At 42.1% G+C, this 18,466-nt stretch overlaps 1 protein-coding gene across 9 annotated transcripts in view; it reads left to right on the top strand.

Annotated features, from left to right (window-relative positions):
- The window catches only part of ENOX1 (ecto-NOX disulfide-thiol exchanger 1), a 512,775-nt gene that overhangs the window by 274,540 nt on the left and 219,769 nt on the right, over positions 1 to 18,466 (top strand). For 3 of the 9 annotated variants that reach the window (XM_081045511.1, XM_081045509.1, XM_081045512.1), the window contains exon 4: positions 9,613 to 9,759. The exons of 5 other annotated variants lie outside the window; for them this stretch is intronic. In XM_081045511.1, coding sequence (XP_080901637.1) covers positions 9,672 to 9,759 — 88 coding nt within the window. In that variant the 5' untranslated portion in view covers positions 9,613 to 9,671. Of the gene's footprint in view, positions 1 to 9,612; positions 9,760 to 15,872; positions 16,056 to 18,466 lie in introns of those variants that run through there. One more of the 9 variants, XM_081045510.1, reaches the window with a different exon arrangement.

The following is an 18,466-nucleotide window of genomic DNA, read 5'->3' as shown; positions in this document are numbered from 1 at the left end:
CTAACAAAGTTCCCACTGGCCAAAGCTAGAACACTTTGAGCAACAAAATAGATAACATAGTATTGGATTACAACCCAAAGTATAAAATAAACCTGAATTCATACTAATATCAGTAAAGGGGTGAACAAACAACCACATGGAGTAGAAGGGACAAATCTTTCTTATAGAACAATTCCAAGTAATATAGATGGCTATAGCTCCCTCCAGGAAGTGAAGCTTACGCTCACCCTTCAACATGGCCTGGACTTACTGACTGATTTCCAAATAACAGAGTGTGATGTAGAGAGGGAAAACAGCAACTTGGCAGTGGCGATACCTGCTCAACACTGCACTAACCAAGAGCTCAAGGTTATAAAACTCCTGGCTCGTATTCCTCAAGACTGTCAGCTCCTGAGTCACAAGGAAAAACTGAGAGGCTGCCACACGTCAAAAGAGACCAGAGAGACGTGAGGACCCAATGCCATGTGGTGTCTTGGAACAGAGGAAGTACATCAGTGGAAAAATCGGTGAAACATGAATGAATCTGGAGTTCAGTTAATAGCAGCACACCAGTGTTGGTTTCCGGTTGTGACAAATGAGCCATGGCACTGGAAGATGTTACTACAGGGCAGGACTGGTGGAGGGAGGAGTTTATGGGAATCTCGGCATTATCTGTATACCTTTCCTGTAAGTCTAACATTATTCCAAAAAAAGAAGTTGTTTAATAAATGTAGAAGGCCCAATGTAAGCCAGATAGTGGCATAGCTGCTGTGGCTGAAGTACCATTACAGCGCCCAGAGACCTGCCTGCCTGGCCTCTCCCTCACTCTTTCACTCCCTCCCTTCCTAGGACCCCAGGGTCCTCTGGCCTGTGTTTTGCAAACTGCTGCCCTATAGAATTAAATCCAAACTCCCTGACACTTCTGGAGCCGTTCATCTTTTCCCCCTTGCCTAGCGTTCATCTTCATCATCTGTTGACCTCTTGCCTCCTATGTTTATTTTCTTCATATATTCTGAAGGCAGTTTCTTTTCTTCAAGCAGACAGACCATGACCTTCTTATTGATTGTGCACTTGCATTCTTTTTCACTCAAAAGACTTTTCTCAAGCTTGTTCAACTTCAAAAACTCGTTTTATGCTCTCTTTATATGGTCCTAGACTTCGGCTCAACAGCCCTCGTCTCTCTGAAGTCTCTAAGAGGGAGGGAGGTGCTCTGAAAGTAATTCTACAGTAATGTGTAGTCACGCTCAGTTGTCTGTCTACACCTCCGTCTGCGTCCCTCTTTCCTCCAATAGGTGGAAAGCTCCTGAAGGAAACGACAGCTTCTCTCTATGCTAAATATCGAGCATGGTGCCCAGCACATAGTAGGTATTCAGAAAATGATGGACGGAGGGATGGAGGGATGGATAGTAGCAAGTTTATTGAAACTAAGGTATTTCCTTTTCTGTAGCATTTATATTTATTTGAATCTAGTTATAAAACTACAAATTCAACATTTTAATAAGCAAGTTGATCCCAGTCTGCCAGCTTATATAGAAAAGCATTGGATTTTCAAGAATAAGTAATAGTCTTGATTCAACGGGTTCGTGTATACAAAATATGGAGACTGGTTTGGGCTTTGTTCCTTTAAATAACAAAAATGCTACATGGTGTATACTTTACAGTAAATTAACCATGTACTGTCATGTTGCCTTTTCAGTCTGCCTGCATTTGAAGGAGTTGTCAGTAAAGCTAGCCGCATACATTTGTCATCATTAGCCATTCCAAGGTGATGCAGGTGGCCCAGCTATTCTCAGGCACTTTAATTTGCCAATTATTGTACCCACGGCTAAGAACAGACAGTGATTAGTTTCACATTTTGCTCACTGGGTAGCTTAATGTTCTTGTCACCTTACATTGAGTTTTAAATGTGCAAAGCGCAAAAAATGTCAAACGTGTTTCTCAGACTTGGGGTGTGTGTATCATACCTTATAATTTGAATTGCTTCTGGATGTGGAAATTAAAGAGCCTGATTGATTAATAAAAGAAGCAGATAAAATGGCAAAGTACATGAAGAAAGATAACTGTGTGTGTATGTAAACACAAACATACATACCTGCGCATACACACACACACACACACACACACAGGGTGCCAAGAAAATGTATGCACATTTTAAGAAAGGAAAAAACTATTAAAATTGCAATACTCAATATATACTGAACACGAAAGGTGAATACAAGTCACGTTTGACTTCTGCAATTACAAGAGGTGCTCAAAGTGGTTCCCATCAGCATCCAGACACTTCTGATATGGCGAACTACTATTTGAGCAACATTGACCAAACTGTCCACTTGTATACATTTTCTTGGCACCTCCAGTACATATAGGCATGTATATACACGTAGATCTACATATAGATATCAATATCTGCATATACCCAGAGGTACCTTTTTTCCTTTTCTTTCACAGAAGCACCATTTGTTAGCTCTTGGAGTCTAAGTGGTAGTTGATGGCTTAGATTACTACCACGTAAGGAAAGAAAGAGAGAATGGTAGGATCTTTTTTATAAAATAGCATTCAATCTTAATAATTGCCTTCTTTGAATGTTCTCAGGCAATACAGGTTACCCAAAACGCAGAATAAGATACATCATTTTTTAACATAATGAATATTCATTACCATATATTTTGGACACTTTTGCTACAGCTATGTATTAATGCCTTGTTTTTAAAATTGTTATAGAAAGGTAGAAACGTTCCCTTTGGAAAAATCCAAAATCACACTGGCAGTTTTGTCTGCTGTTCTTTTTCTTAATTGCCTGGGAGTGAAGGTGACTCATTTACGGCTACTTACCTGAGTGCCATTATTAGCAAAAGAGATTATTTAACATTATAGGAAGGCATGGGAAAATGTCAGGCACTCTGCATCCCAAACCAAACTTTATTTGCCACCCTCCTGAAGAATTTGTTTGCATATAATGTTGTTCGCACCACTGATAACAGAAAATGTATTTAATAACTACTCAGAATTAATATGCTATAGTATGCATGGCTGCCTAATTTAATTTATCTCTGATTAAGCCTATTATGTTTGAGATCATTTACAGAAGAGATTTTTTTTTTTGCCAGCTGTAAGCTTATTTGAATTGTAATATAAGTTAATAATGTGTGAAATAACTAGTGGGGCCTACTTCTAAATGTTAATTCTGCCAACTGACTTCCTGAGATGATACAAACCCGGAACATTCATTGGCATTTAGTTAATATCTTGCATGAAGACCAGACCTTGGGATGAATATGAAAATTCATTAGTTTAGGAGGCAAAGACACATGGAACAGTGGTGCTTTAATTCTGAAATGCAGAAAAAAGGCCATCACATTGTAAAAGTCCTGGGAAAATCAATGATTGATAATCACAGAACATGACGTGTAAGAGAACACGTAACCTTTCCGTGATTTTTGTTCTAAGAGTATTGCCTCAACATTAAATAATCATTTGAGGAGATACGAGTGGGAACTTCAAGGGCTTGTCAACGATCTCTGCAACACTGGCCTTGATCCCTGGTGAGTTGGTCTCTTCAGTGGGCCCCATTAGAGAGAGGGAAGGGACTTGTGCAGTTGCTTGTCAGCGGCTTGTTCTCCCGGTTATAGGCCATGCTTGTCTTTATGCTTTTGTTGAACCAACTGTTTCATCTCCCTGCCCGATCCTTCTTTCCAATGCCATGAGCGGTTATCGCCGAAAAAGTGATTGGGCTAATTATGTCCCCTTTCTCAGCAGTTGGCCTCATTTAGAGCTCTATGCATCACTAGATGTAGTTGCATTGCTTAGCACATAAACATTATTTGTATATAAGTTTAAATGTGGTGATGCGATCACTTCTTACTCACCCCAGTACTGCCTTTCTCCCTACTTGGAATGCCTTTTCTGGCCCTCACATACCGTGTTTCCGCAAAAATAAGACCTAGCCAGACCATCAGCTCTAATGTGTCTTTTGGAGCAAAAATTCATATAAGACCCGGTATCATATCATATCATGTCATGTCATATCATATCATATCATATCATATCATATATCATTTCATATCATATATTATATAAGACCTGGTATTATAGTTTAGTATAATACATTATAGTATAGTATATTATGTAAGACCCGGTCTTAATATAATTTTTACTCCAAAAGACGTGGTAGAGCTGATAGTCCGGCTAGGTCTTATTTTGGGGGAAACACGGTAGCTATTCTACCCAGGCCTCAAGACCTTCTTGGAACCCTACCTGCTCTGTGCAGATTCCCCAACCATCTCAGGCCATAGCCGTTTCCTTTTTGAGCTCCTTAGGAGGTCATTGGCTTGATCATTTTGTCACCTTCCATGTATTCTACAGGGAGTGCCCTTCAGGCAGAGGCCTTGAGTTTTAAATCTTTGTGTTCCCACAGTACCTAATACAGTTTCGTGTGCAAAAATTACATCAATAATTGTGGTGATTACTGATCAGAATGAAACTATGACAAGGGAGAAGCTCACATTATCATGGACCCTACCTAGGTGAATACGTTTAAAGTCAGTTTGTGGGTTCCCATTTGTTTTAAATGTGAAGTGGAAACTCATATGTAATATTTAAAAAGTCAGAGATCACAATGTAGATTTCTCCTCATTTTGAATGGCTCCTGCTAGACCTACACTACTTTGGATCTCAGAATGAATTGTAAAGCAGTGTTTCTTCGCCCTGGCTTACATTAGAATCGGGCAGGGAATTTCAAACATAGAAGCTGCTGACTGGACTCACCTTCAGACCAAGTATATCAGAGGATATAGTATCATCTGTCTGAAGCTAAACACCTGATTCTCATAAGAAGCCAGACTGGAGAACCACTGGTGTAAAGAAAACGTAAAGGTCATTAAAGTCATTCATCCATCTGGTATTTGATTGCTTTCTACAGCTGTTTAGCAATGAAAGACGCGTGCTTCTAAAGGAGGACTGAAACTGCAGCTTTTTGATTCAGGCATCCATTGCCACATTCAGGCCTTCTCGCCAGCCACCAAGCAGGGTGACCCACTGTCTGGCTGTGTCAGCGACTGTCCTGTACTAACATGGAAAGTCCTGCACAGTGGGAAACCCCTCAGGACTGGCAGGCTAGGGCAGCCGGTCACCCTGCTGCCAACACATGCATTCATTGCATACTACAGAGTTGTGTTTTGATCAATTTTTGTTGTTGAGAAGAAGCAAAAAGTATTTTTGGGGGCAGACAGAATATTTAATGGAAAAAACAGAAATAACTAGAACGCTTTAAAACCTTAGCAGTGTTAAGGTCAAAGAGACATATCCAGAGAAAAAGGGAAAACATCACAACAGGCTCTTGCAGAATTCCTGCAAGAAAGATAAAGGAGGGGTTTTGTTTTATGTAGTTCATTGGAGAACATCAAAATATTCGGTCACTTTTATCTCTGCTATTTAGATAAAGTAAGAATGATTTTGTAGTGTAAGAAGGCATTAAGTGAAAATCTCAAATTTGTAAATATAATCAACTAAACTATATGTTCCTTGAGGAAAGTTATTTTTACAATTAGGAAAACAGACATATTCAAGGCTATGTGCAAAGTTAGTGACAGAGCATCTGGTTCCCAGTAGGTTTTGGTAGGTTCTTGCCCTCTTTCCTATTATACGTCCTTTAATTCCCACTAACATTTAGCATGATCCCTTCCTTTCAGATAAAAGTAAATGTTGGTAGATTGATAGAAAAAGTGAAAGTATTTTAATAACGGAAATAGGTTTCAACAGTTTAATTTATAATTGTAGCATTAAAGACTATTCATCATGGATCCCCATTTGAGTTATATTTTGGTGTCACGGTATAGTTCTGGAGCTTAAGGATTAGTCTTTTTCCAGTTATTTTCCATTCAGGTCACGTTGATCACTGAGCAACCAGTCCAAGCATCACATGGTTGATTCATTTTATTCATTGATTGCCAAAAATTGTCAGTTGGGTCTGAGGCATATGACCGTCTTCATTCCCAAACCAAATCCATTGAATTGGCAGCCATTCAGCCACTGCTTTGGTGATCAGCTGCCCATGATACTGATGGGTGCATAGGTGAGATGTTAAACTGTATTCTTAGAAATGTCTAGTCTCATTATAATCGTGGTAGATTTTTCTCCCACTCGAAAAGAGAAAGCATAAATAAATAAAACTTGTGATATATTGATGTGTTCCTTTTTTTCCCCTTAAGTGAAGCATTTAGCTGAAGTTGTAAAACTCAGAAAAACATACTGTGGGATAGGAAATTGCAGATCAACTCATCCATCCTTCACAAAATATGTTAATAAGTAGCACCTGAAAAAAAAAAATGTGGGCAGCATCTGTAGGCAAATAAGTTTGTAATAGGCCAGGTAAAACAAAATTAAACAGCTGCCTGGAATGGGGAGAGGTGAGGGCTTGAGAGTATGCACATTCCCAAATTATCTAGCCACAGAACTCTTACAGTGAACATCTGGAGAGACTTCGTCTAACGTTCTCATTTTGTAGTTAAACAAGCTGTGTCCCAGAAAAGTTAAAAAATCGATCCAGAATCAAATACTTCCCTTAATTTTTTCCAGGCCTCCTTTATCCTCCACTTGCATGTTGCTTCCCCTAATTGCCTGTAAGCACTTTCCCCGTCGCTCCTCAGTAGCTGAGGATAATTCCATTGACCAGCTTTCTAATCGTGCAATGCCAAGAAACGGAAGCAGAAACTAGTCACTTTGAAAAGATGGACTTTTAGAGTTTAAGGTTTCAGTATCTTCTCATGCTCTGATTTCAATAGCTCTTACTAATTGGGCACCTGCAGTATGCCAGGTTCTTTATATGTATTATATGATTTAATCCCATTAACAACCTGCAGTGTGCCCATTTTTCTACTGGGGAAATGATTAGCTTCCTGAAGGTCATACATTCAGTAAGTGGAAGAACTGGGATTTAAAACAAGGTCCATCTAACTAGAAAGTCTTTCATCTTATCGAACGCAGAGATATGATTACAGCTACATTAGAAGTGATGGCACAGTTAATTTTTTTAAAAAAATATTGAACCACTATTGAGTATGGCATGATACAGAGAGAATTACATCATTTCATGAAGACAAATTTTTAAGAGACGTACTCAGGAAAATAAAAATATATTCAAATAATACATTAAAAGGATAACCAGCAAGCTGACTAAAATTTGTTTTGGGGATGAGACAAGGAATGCCTACGTATTCACTTTAGCTGCACAGATATGTGTGCTTTTCAAGCCAAAATATATCATTTGGGACAGGAAAGGGAAGTCCATCACTGGAAGGTGATCTGGGCAGGTAATGGTGAGAATGTCTTATGTGGGTAGGTTTTTGCTGGATGACGGTGCTTTTCCCGTGAATTTGGGGTGTGCGTTGAATGAGTGAGTGGAGTTTCACGGTTGATATTCAATGACCTCAGGTACTTGTCGGCCTTCCAAGTGACTGATCGTCACTTGCAGTTATCTCAAAGATGATTTTCTGCAGTCTCTTATTTAATAAACTTGCATAGCTTTTCTTTATTTATTTGGGCCAATCCTCTTACTGGTCTGTTTTTAAATCCTCTTTTGGGCCAGTTTCTTTTTTTCCCTTTCCCTCTCCCCTCCCCCTCTCCCTCCGTCTTTCCCTCTTTCCCTTCCTGTTTATTGAGAAATTGATGTGGCATCTGCCTCAAATTGATTTGGGGTCCAAATTTCTGTAGCCAAGATGGCAGTGAGATGCTATAAAGATACATTTATGGAGGAGTTCAACTTACTTTGCCTGGTGCCTCCTAGAAAATAGCAGACAATTAAAATGATTTTGTTGCTGTCCTCCCTGAAATTAGTGGTCAGGTAGTTAGTAGTTGATTTGGGGTCACAGCTAAATTTCTTGGGATAAACAAAGTAGTCTGGAGTGAATTACTTAATAAGTACATATAATTTCAACGTAAAATTTGTAAGACTGGGAATTGCATCAAGGAATCAAAACACTATGATGAGATAAATAGAGAGCGAAGAAACAAGGAGGAAATGCTACTGAGCAAAACTGCCAGCGTGTTTTGGAAGATGGCACCGTGATGGAGGAGGAGCTGAGGTGTGCTGAGGACAACTGCAGACATTCTCAGGAGCCTGGGCAGCCTCCGGAGGGCGCCCGGTGAGGGTGACACTGGAAAGGGGGCACTGGTTAAAAGTAGTTACAGAGTAGTTAGCAGTAGTGAGTGGAAGGTGGCATGTGACGTAGTTATAGCCTGCTCCCCTCCCTGATTACACTGCCACTACACAAGACCCAGTCCTGCTGCAGGCCTGAGGGATAGTCTTGGGCTGCATGGAATCACAGATGCTCTGGACTCACGAACACTAGGCCCACGAGACACAGGTGAAATGCAACAGTAAGCAGGTAAGACCTGCCTGGGCTACTCCACATGTGGCTCCCGGAGCACCTGTTGCCAGGACACCTATAGCCAGCGACAGGCTCTTTAGGCAGGAGAGTGAGGGATTCTCACCTAAAGAAACTGAATAGCCCACAGACATGACCTGACTGGCATTCGGAATCCCCATCGACATGGCTAGATGGCTCGCCCGGCTAGATGGGAGTGCCTCATGGGGAATAGGGACACCCTGCCCCCACGCAGGGTTTCCAGTCAGTCTTGTAGTCCCAAATATAAAGGAGTTTTATATTTTCTTTATATATATATGTATATATGCATGTATGTCTATATATTTAAGGTATTCATATGTAAATAAATATAATATATATGAATGTCAAATATAAATGAGTAGTGAAAGGGGTCACCAGATATTTGCGTATAGCCCTCCAACATAAAATATAGAATAAAATATAGAGATCAAAACAGAGAGAGAAAGAAAGGGGCTGGGGGCTCAAAAAAAATACAGATAACTCAGGAAACAAAAGAAACAGTTTTAATAACCTATGATACTTTTAGAAAGATGAGAGACAGTGTTATATCTGTAAAAAAAAAGAGGTCATTTTATAATAAAAGGAATAATCAGGAAATAAGAATGAGATCTTGGACAGTAAACATAGTGAAAACATCCAGAGATGTAGAAGATAAAGTCTAGTAAACTTTCTAGAAAGTAGAGTACCAGGCCAAGATGGACAGTGGGGGTGAAGGGAAAATAAGGTACAAAATGTAGTGGATCAGTCCACAAGTTTGAGCATTTTACCACGTAAGTTCCAAAAACAGAAAACAGGAAAAAGTGATGGGGAGACAAGTATGAAAGAATCATACAAGAAAAAAAAATTCAAAATGGAATAACAAGAATTTACAGATTAAAAGGGAAGAGAAAGTGCCAGAATAAATAGATAAGAAAATATCCTCTTTAAGATTCATTACTATGAGAGTTCAGAACACCAGGGATTAAAAAGCAGATTTCAAAACCTTTCAGACCAATAAACCAGGTCACATATAAACAATCCGGAATACCAATGGCATCAAACTTCTCAAATGCAACACTGGAAACTAGAAAGTAATGTAAAGCCTTAAATGTTCTGAGGGAAGTGACTTTTTACTTAGAATTCAGTTATAAACTTAGCTACGTCGCAAGCATGTGTGAGAGTAGAATTAAGACATTTTCGGACACATTAAGGAAAGTCTCAACAAATTTACCTCCCATATACCTTTTCTTAGGAAGCTTCTAGAGAATGTGCTCTACAAAAATGAGGCTGTAAACCAAGAAAGAGGAAACCATGGGATCCAAGAAACGGGGGACCCATCACAGGCGAGAGGCACAGGGATTTCGCAAGATGGTGTTAAAAAGAAGCCCCAGGACAACAGGTGGGCAGCTGGCCTGGGAAACCCCATAGATCAGACAGACTGAAAGGGAGACTCCAGAGGGAACAATAGATGTGACAAATTGACTCACTGGGTTGATCACATAAAAATGGTTTCCACAGGGCTAATGGAGTTCAGAAACAATTAGTAATAGACACACAAAAGAAAGAAGAGACAACATCAGGAAAACCAAAATATTGAACAAGATGGGAAGTGTGTTCTTAGGCTACATGGCTCAATAGTAACAGTATCACGAGGTCATAATAATAAACCTAGAATATCAATTTAACCCCCAATTTCTACTTGACTTCCTGGAAAGATGGGGCAGAAAAACTTGTTGGGAAGTGGTTATGGGGTAAGAGTGCTACATTTCTTTTTGTTTTGCACAGTAGTGAGACATTAGATAATCTCTAAAAGTAATTAACTTAAGAAATATCACTATGCACACATTACTTAAATATATGGAAAAAATACCAGAATTAAAAGTTAAAAGTGGTTTTGTCTTCCATGGCGGGATTCATCCTCCTTGGGGGTGGGGGGTAGACCTGCTGGTTAGTCTCCCTGCCCTGAAGAAGCCCCTACATTAACCAAACTGAGAACAAGTGTTGGGGCAGCAGTCGTACCCATATAGGAGGTTACTCACTCTGGCAAATAAACATTTCATCATAGAAGCAACCAGAACAAAAGTGGTTTCCTCTGAGAAAGGAGTCAGGAGTGACATTGGGGGTGGGGGACTCCTGGATTAGGTTACGGGCCTTTCCATGTTGTTCGCCTTTTTCACCTATAGACATGTATTACTTGGATAAGTAATAAATAAGTTGGTTTTATAATTGACTGGAATTAGAAATAGAGGTTATAAGGCCAAATCACACAAATCCCCCTCCCAAAAAAAGCAAACACAAAAGCAGGAAGACGTCGATGGTACTTTTTTTGGTATCTTCCCGAATGCAGGGATATGTCCGTTGTCTGATAACAGTCGATGCCTCAGCAGCCCCTGCCAGTCTCACTCCAGCCAACATTTCCTGTCGTCTACAGGGCTGCTTACATCCTGTGCCCAAGCTCTGCCGGGCCTCTTCCTGTGCCCTTTACAGCACCTGTCTTTTCCCTCACCTGAGCCTTCGCTTCTGGCGCAGCTATCTCTCACCTTCCATTCGCTTGTTCTCTTTCATCCTGCCTCCCTCCCTCCTTCCTCTTGTTCCACCTCCATCCCTACCTACTCATAGCTCACAGGCCTCATAGCATTCTCCTCTGTCTCTTAATCCCTGTTACATCGCCGTTGGCACTACTTGCACACACTACCTTCAATCCCAGGTGATTTTTAACTTGTTCTGTCTTTCAAGAGCCTGGAAGGTGGCAGGGGCAGGAAGCGTATTGCACTGGTATGTGTCCCTCCTGCAGAGCCAGGCGGACGCTGGCATATTCCAGGTCCTGCCTCAGATAACAATTAAATGAATAAATTTGTCTTTCATTAAACATGAAATCTGTTCAGACGCATGGCCCAGAACTTAACGTCTGTATCGACGTCGATAAATATGAGTGGGAAGTCAGGATTTTGTGTTTGTTTCTGTTGGAAGGAAGCTGACGTGCTTTGGCCTGAGGGGAAGATGGTGCTCAGAGCCGAAAAGGTAAACTGCTCCCCAGAACCCTGTGCTCATACTTTCTTGTGAAGACTGTGGAAAACTTGTCACCTGGAGGATTGAGGTTTTTATGTGACTCTGCTCGGGTTACGAGTAAGCTGGCACTGAGGAAAATGTAAGCAAGATCTCACCTCAGCCTCCAGGGAGAGAAGTGCCCGGATGTGGCCGTGACCCTGAGGGACAGTAGCACCACCGCAGGTGTGGCAGGAAAAGGGAAAGCTCTCAGGGGGCCAGACCATTAATATCAGAAAGGAAGCCCTTACCTGCGCCATGACACCCCAAGGTCACGTGGGTAGAGTGTTGCAGCTTGTTCCCTTCCTACTTCATTAGGCTCTAGCCTGCACTCTCCAAGCCTCTTGAGAACCACTCAAATTATAACTGTATTCGTGCAAAACATTCCATTTGTGGAAGTAACAACATGCCCTTCAACGTTGGCTGTGTGCAAACAGTGGGGTGCTGTGGGGCCCTTAGAAAGAATCAGGTGGACTCTCCAAGTTCTCATGTGGTGAGGACTTTAGCATACACTCCTAAAGGAAAAGTGAGTGTGGCGTGGGGTCACTGCCTTCGCGTCTTTACTCAAATACCGTCTTTTCCAGGAGGCCTGCTTAACCACTTTATTTATAATTGCAGATATCCCCCCTCTTGTTCCTGGCTTTTTCTCCATTAGCATTGATCCCTATTTGACATAATATACCTTCTATTCATTTGTTGATGATCTGTCTCCCCCACTGGAATGTAAGCTGCATGAGGGATTGTGTGGGTTTTGTTTACTGCGCTGTCCCGCAGTGCCTTAGAATGATTGGATGAATGAATTTGTACGTGGAAGTTTATTGTTTGCCCAGAACCGTTCTGGAAGGTTCCACAAACCTAACTCAGTAGTAATCCCTGAGCAGTGAAACAGGAGTCTGTGGAGGATGACTGACTCTTACGGTATATATCTTATCTTGTATGTGTATCACTTTTTAGAATAAAAACACTAGCTTCATAGGGAATCCCATTTAAAGTGTTTCTCAAATGGCTGCGATGAAGTACAAGGGATTCAGTCAGCATCAATTGTTTCTCGTTCTGAGATGAGGAACACCATTCAGAATCTCACTTCTTTCCATAAGTCAAGTTGTAATAGACCACAGTTCAAGTCCATGGACTTGGTATTTCATGAAGCCTTTACCAACAGCCTTTTCTCTTCCATCACAGTGGTGCCATCCATACTTGGGGGGGTATGTGGGGGAATTTTTAAATCAGGTACATTTATATCTTCTGATTTTTAGGTAAGTGACCCGGGGCAGATTACTTGACCACCCTGAGTCTCAGTTCCCTTACCTATAAAATTGGGATCATTTTCCCTATGAACAAAGGGTGTTGTCCAAGCAATACCAGATGAAACCTGTGTTCTTAGTGCCCAGTGGTATCTGGTTCGAGGCAGGGTTGGTTCCCTTTTCCCTGCAGAAGATGACCCAGTGAGAGGATTGAGTGATATCTTCAGCCCTACCTACTGCACGTGTGTTCCCAACATCACCAAGGAGTTTGGGAGAAACATACTATCTCAACCCTCACCTGAACTGGTGAATGAGAATCTGTTTAACAAAATACCAAGGAGATTCCTGTGCACAAAGAACTTTGAGAAGCTCTGTTTTTATGTTTCTCAAGCAGTGTTTCAGACAGGCTCCTACTAATCATGTATTTATTTTCTGTATTTCCTGATGTGTTGACATCTTAGGAGCTTAGGGACCCCAGGGGGAGGTACTGTCCTTCCCAGGGTTCCCTAATTCCTAGAGAGAGCAAACCAGTTGCCTGGGAACATGCCTTTGCTATGCAAATCAACCAATCCAGAGTCCATGCCCCCACCTGCCTCCTGTCCTCAGGCTCCAGAATACTACCCCCTGCCCTGAATCACCCCAGGGCCACGTACTGGACAATTAGGAACCATGCCTATACCCGGGAACCCATTGAAATCAAACCTATCCAATCCTAAACCTCTCACCCTGCCTTGCTTTGCCTTTCCTGTGGAAACCATAGTAAAGCCTCTTGCCCACATTTTATTCTCACTCCCTCTGCTCCTGACCCACTCCAGTGCCTCTGCATGTGGCCCAGTGTGGCCCAGTGTGGCAATGCCTGCCCTCCTTCTCTTGGGAACCATTAGTTGCAAACTGTGTTTTCAATGCAAGTTTTAATTTTCAATGCAAGCATCTCCTATTCTGTTGTCCTCACCATACCAGAATAGAACCAAATCCCGGGTACGTTTTAAAACAAGGCTGCTGCTCCTTTAAACTCTTCTCCTAGTTTAATGCCACTTGCCACCCCTCCCGCTTCACCTTGACAACTTCAGTTTCATTTGGAGGGTGAGAGTGCCCAGCAGAGCTGGAAGTACTGGTGGGGCGTGGCTAACCAGCTGAAACCTAGGCTGCTTAAGCCACCTCATCAGCCTGAACTACTTTTAAATAAAGATGATTGGGAATAATCACGAACAGGACTGTAAATCCGCTTAAAGTCGTATGACTACGTTGAATACCATGAATGCTCCTTAAGCTCAAGCTTTGAGCACTTCAGAAAGTGCTATGAGAAATGATTAAGACCTCCGAGATAATGGAACTGTTTGAATGGAAACACAAACTTATTTATAGTATTCTGAGATGTCAAGGAAATGAAAACCTGCCATCACATCCATTCGTTTCTCCCTGTGGCTTCAGGTGGAGTCACTCTCCCCAGGGAGCCTCTGTGATGTTACCCAGCAGCTCCCCTCCCCCATTTGCTTTTTACCTCTTGTCTCTTCTGTTTTGAAAATATTCTTGACATACGGAAGGCAGCTAACTGAAGCTGAGGTTAATAAAAGTAAATATTAAAAGAGCATAAAAGGGACTTTCTCCCTATGACTCAAAGGAAAAAAATAATACTTCGACATTCTGAAATAGATATTTCAGAAATATCCCACATTGTTAGGTAAGATGATGAGAACAGAAGATAGATAGCAGTTTTATAGTAACATTTTCCTTATGAAAGGTTTACTACAGTTTTAGTAAGAAACTAGAATTTGACTAGCAGCTTTGAATTAGAAATATTAGACAAGGAGGTTTTTCCAGTGTATTATGACTACCAAATTTGTTTCCATAAAAAAATAAATACTTCTTAACACACTGTGGGGACAGAGCCAGGAGTGTAGTTTCCAGGCTCTCAGCCTCACGTGGAAAGGTGCTGGCTCGGGTAGTAAATGGCTGTCGACTGTGATTGGATGGCCGTCAGCTGTAACCAGTGAGCCATTGGCCACTAATATAACTGCTGTGGCTACGCTAGCAGAAAGATGGGGGCTAGCAAGTAGAGGGTGGCTGGCAAGCGCGGATTGCAGTTAGGACGGCGGGTTGCAGACAGTGTGGTGGACAGTGTGGCTCCTGCTTCCTGTGTCTCCAGCCCAGCCGCCAGTGAGAATATAGTGGTGTGACTCCCCTACCTATGGCTCCGTGGGTGTTCCTTTTTGGCCTCACCATGTCCTGTTGTCGTGCAGGGTCTCAGCTCCCGCTCCCCACATAAGAACGCAGGACACGGTAAGGCCAAAAAGGAACACCCACGGCGCCATAGATAGGGGCGTCAAACCAATATATTCTCGCTGGTGGCATCTGCCTCTCTGCAGTCCGCTCTTGCTAGCCCCCGTTTCTTGCTAGCCCCATTCCTCTCTGCTAGCGTAGCCACAGCAGTTATATTAGTGGCCAATGGCTTACGGGTTACAGCTCATGGCCAACTAGCCACAGCTGACGACCATCTGATCACAGTTAATGGCCATTTACTACCCGAGCCAGCACCTTTCTATGAGAGGCCGAGAGCCTGGAAACTGTTTTTTTGGGGCTTTGTCCCCACACCTGTGTTCTTATGTGGGGAGCGGGACAAGACCCTCGCAGGCCTCCCCGAGTGACACACACACACACACACACACAGAGTAAATATGTAAGGTGATGCTTGTGTTAACTAACTTTATTGTGGTAATCACTTACAATATTATATATATTAAATCATCACTTGTACACTTAAATGGATACAATTTTATTTGGCAATTATACCTCATCAAAGCTGGAAAAGAAATTAATAAATCTATTTGTTATGACCATAAAAGAAACTTTGGCTGCAGATAATCAGCATTTTGCTCCCCAGAACTGGCACTATCAGGTTCGACATACTGCCCAAGCAGGGTCTAAAATGTGACTTGGGAACTGGGTGAATGGCAGCATGTCCTGAAACCACAGCCTTTTTTCTCAGGTATTTTGCTTGATTGCTCCTTGACCCTTTTCCAAGAAACTTAATTTGCCCAAGGGAGTCTCGCACAGGAAAAGAGTGTTTGCATCTACTTAGGGAAATGTGCCTGTAATAATGGCTAATTTAGAACGAGAGGACAGAATGGAATGGAATGGATTGATAAGCCAGTTTGAGCAGGCCTAGAACAACCTGGGCCTCGTACCTCATAAAAGCAGCTGGGCAGCGAAGCAGCTTGCCGCACCTGGGTCTGGGAAGACGCATCTCCACTCAACAAGCGTTGTCTCTGTAAACGCCCTGCAAAATTCTACTCCTACCCATGCCTCAAGGCCCGCCAGCTCGTCTTAAGTTTCCCTTACGCTTCTAAGATGGTGCGGGTTTCTCGGTTCAGACCTGCAGACCCCAGTGTTGAAATCACTCTCACAGGTATGTTTCCCATTTTAAACTTTGGGGAGTCCTTTAGGTGACAGCAGAGTGTGTGGTGGCGGGCGATACTGTGCCCTCGAGTTAAAAGCACTTTCTTGGTTGCCAGGAGAGCTAGTGAATGTGCCTGGGCGTGGATTCTCCAGAGAGAGAGAGCTCGACTCAGCTTCTTTCTCACTTACTGAGCTTAACAGGACCCAGCAGTCAAAACTAGGGAGCTCACGTCTCATTTAGCAGAATGAAGGATGAGTTAAAGCCAAACAACAACAACAACAAAAAACAACAAAATAAGAGAGAAAAAGAAACAGAAGAAACGGAACGTGGCGAAACGGAACGTGGCCACTGCCTGGCTCTTCTGTGCTGCTCCATTTCCTGTCTTTGTCTTTTTCCTCTTCACTTTTCTGCCAAGAAAATATGGTCAATCTATCTATACCCATAGCCTCAAGACTAGCAATATACTGAAAGGGCAAAGGTGACAACCAGAAGTTGCTTAAAATAAATTTAAAAACCCGAAGCTAGACTATTTTCTTTATGTCAACTTTCTTTGCTATTTAGAAAAATAATAATAAAAAAAAGTTGAAACCATTGACCATATTTGCATTCTCAAGGCTGAGCTTAAAGTCCTGTGTATGCACAGGGGTAATGAGACACCTTTAAAAAAAATTAAATCTGCCTTTGCACAATTAGCAAATTATTAAACAAGCTTTCCTATAAAGTCTGCAAGCAATTGCTTGTTTCCACTAATAAGAGAAGATGTTTTACAAGGTTCACGTTGATTGATTGATAAATGCTGATAAAATGAAAGTAGGGTTGAAATGCAGTGTACCAGCTGCAGTATAAATTACTTTTGTTCAATAATGTTTCAAGTGGCTATATATTCATGGTTTACCTTTCCATAAATATTCCAGTCTTCTTTGAGACATCCAGTGTGCAAATTCATCTCTGAAAATAACTGTCAGGAACCAGTTAGGATGGAGCATTTCTATGTCTGCATGTACTTTTTTGCTCAATTATGAGCATAAATTGTTGTGCACATTTAAAAATGGACACTTTATATTTAATGTGAAATGAGCGCTACGATGTTTTAATATACTTTGAAAATCACGTTCCCTCGATTGGCCGAAGTGTAATGTTCCCTACATTTCTGTGTAGCTTTACCCACTCTAAACCTCTCACCGCTAGCCTTACACCATTCGCGAAAAGCATTACATTGTGAGCCCACTGCCATACGACTGTTGTGGCAGCTGTGTCAGGTTCCATGAGAGGGCCTGGTATGGGCTGTTTCTCACTTAGAGGGTTCCAGATGTCGGAGATGCTTGTGCAAACCCAAATTCCTGTTGCTTATGAGTGAGCAGTGGATCAGCAGGATATCCTGCAACCTGGGCCAAACCCGAAGGAGCAGAGTGTTCCAGCAGGATCGGACACACATTAGGTCACAGACCATCCTGCAGAGTTCTCTCTCCTCTCCTGTGTTGTCCATACCCATGGGATAGACCCCCACAGCTACTGCCTTGAGAACCCTCGAGTATGCAGATTTAGGGGTCCAACCAATCTCATAATTTTGGGCATTTTAAGATGACCCGCCTCATCCAAACTCCTGGGAAATTAGATGTCCCCCAAAAATGCCTTTGACATACTTTTCTCCACAAAGTCATTTCAATTCAGCAAATATGTACCCGCCTACTTTTAGCCAGGCACTGTGCTGGGAATATAGATATAAAGCAACTGATTATCCAGAAGGAGCTTATAATATCTAGTCATCACCTTGAACATTTGCAATTTGTTATTTAAAAGATATCTACATAAACTGTCAAAATGTCTTGAGTCCCTAGCTGGTACCAGGCACTATTCTAGATGGTCAGTAAACATTCTAGACATTTCCTTTCTTCAGGATTTATCAGAGACCACCAGGTTCTGGTGGCCCTCTAACGCAGGCTTTCTCTTTGAGCTACCTCATTGCCGGTTACCAGATAAAAGTTGTCCTCAAGAATATGGCTGCTGCCGGACCTGGACTGAGACCAGTGGAACCAAGCAGAGACCACCACTCTGAACGTAGTCAGTGGGCACACTGCCCTCAGGATGGGCATGTCGATTATGGGGCAGGAATGTGGGGCTGTGTGATGAGGCAGTTAAGAATGCTGAGAATCAAGCTGATTTTGGAATGTGGGTCCCAGTAGAAGCAGACTAAACTGGCGAGTGAGGGCTGAGGGTTGGGCAGAAGTTGCGTTGGGCTAGTAAATGGTACACGTCCAAGTGATTGACTGGACGATGAGGACAGAAAGCTGACTAGTGATGAAGGTCATAGAGAGGCAGCCAAGAGATGAAAGCAGGTTAACAAGTGTGTGAGTTGTTAGAGCCATCAGCCTCATCAGCACTGGAACATTCTGAAGGATAAGCAGCTGTTGGGATGGGTT

This window comes from Rhinolophus hipposideros (assembly GCF_964194185.1).
Source record: "Rhinolophus hipposideros genome assembly, chromosome: 4".
NCBI classification, from domain to species: Eukaryota; Metazoa; Chordata; class Mammalia; order Chiroptera; family Rhinolophidae; genus Rhinolophus; species Rhinolophus hipposideros.
The sequence above is the reverse complement of the archived record's forward strand: the minus strand, read 5'-3'. Positions and strand labels throughout refer to the sequence as shown.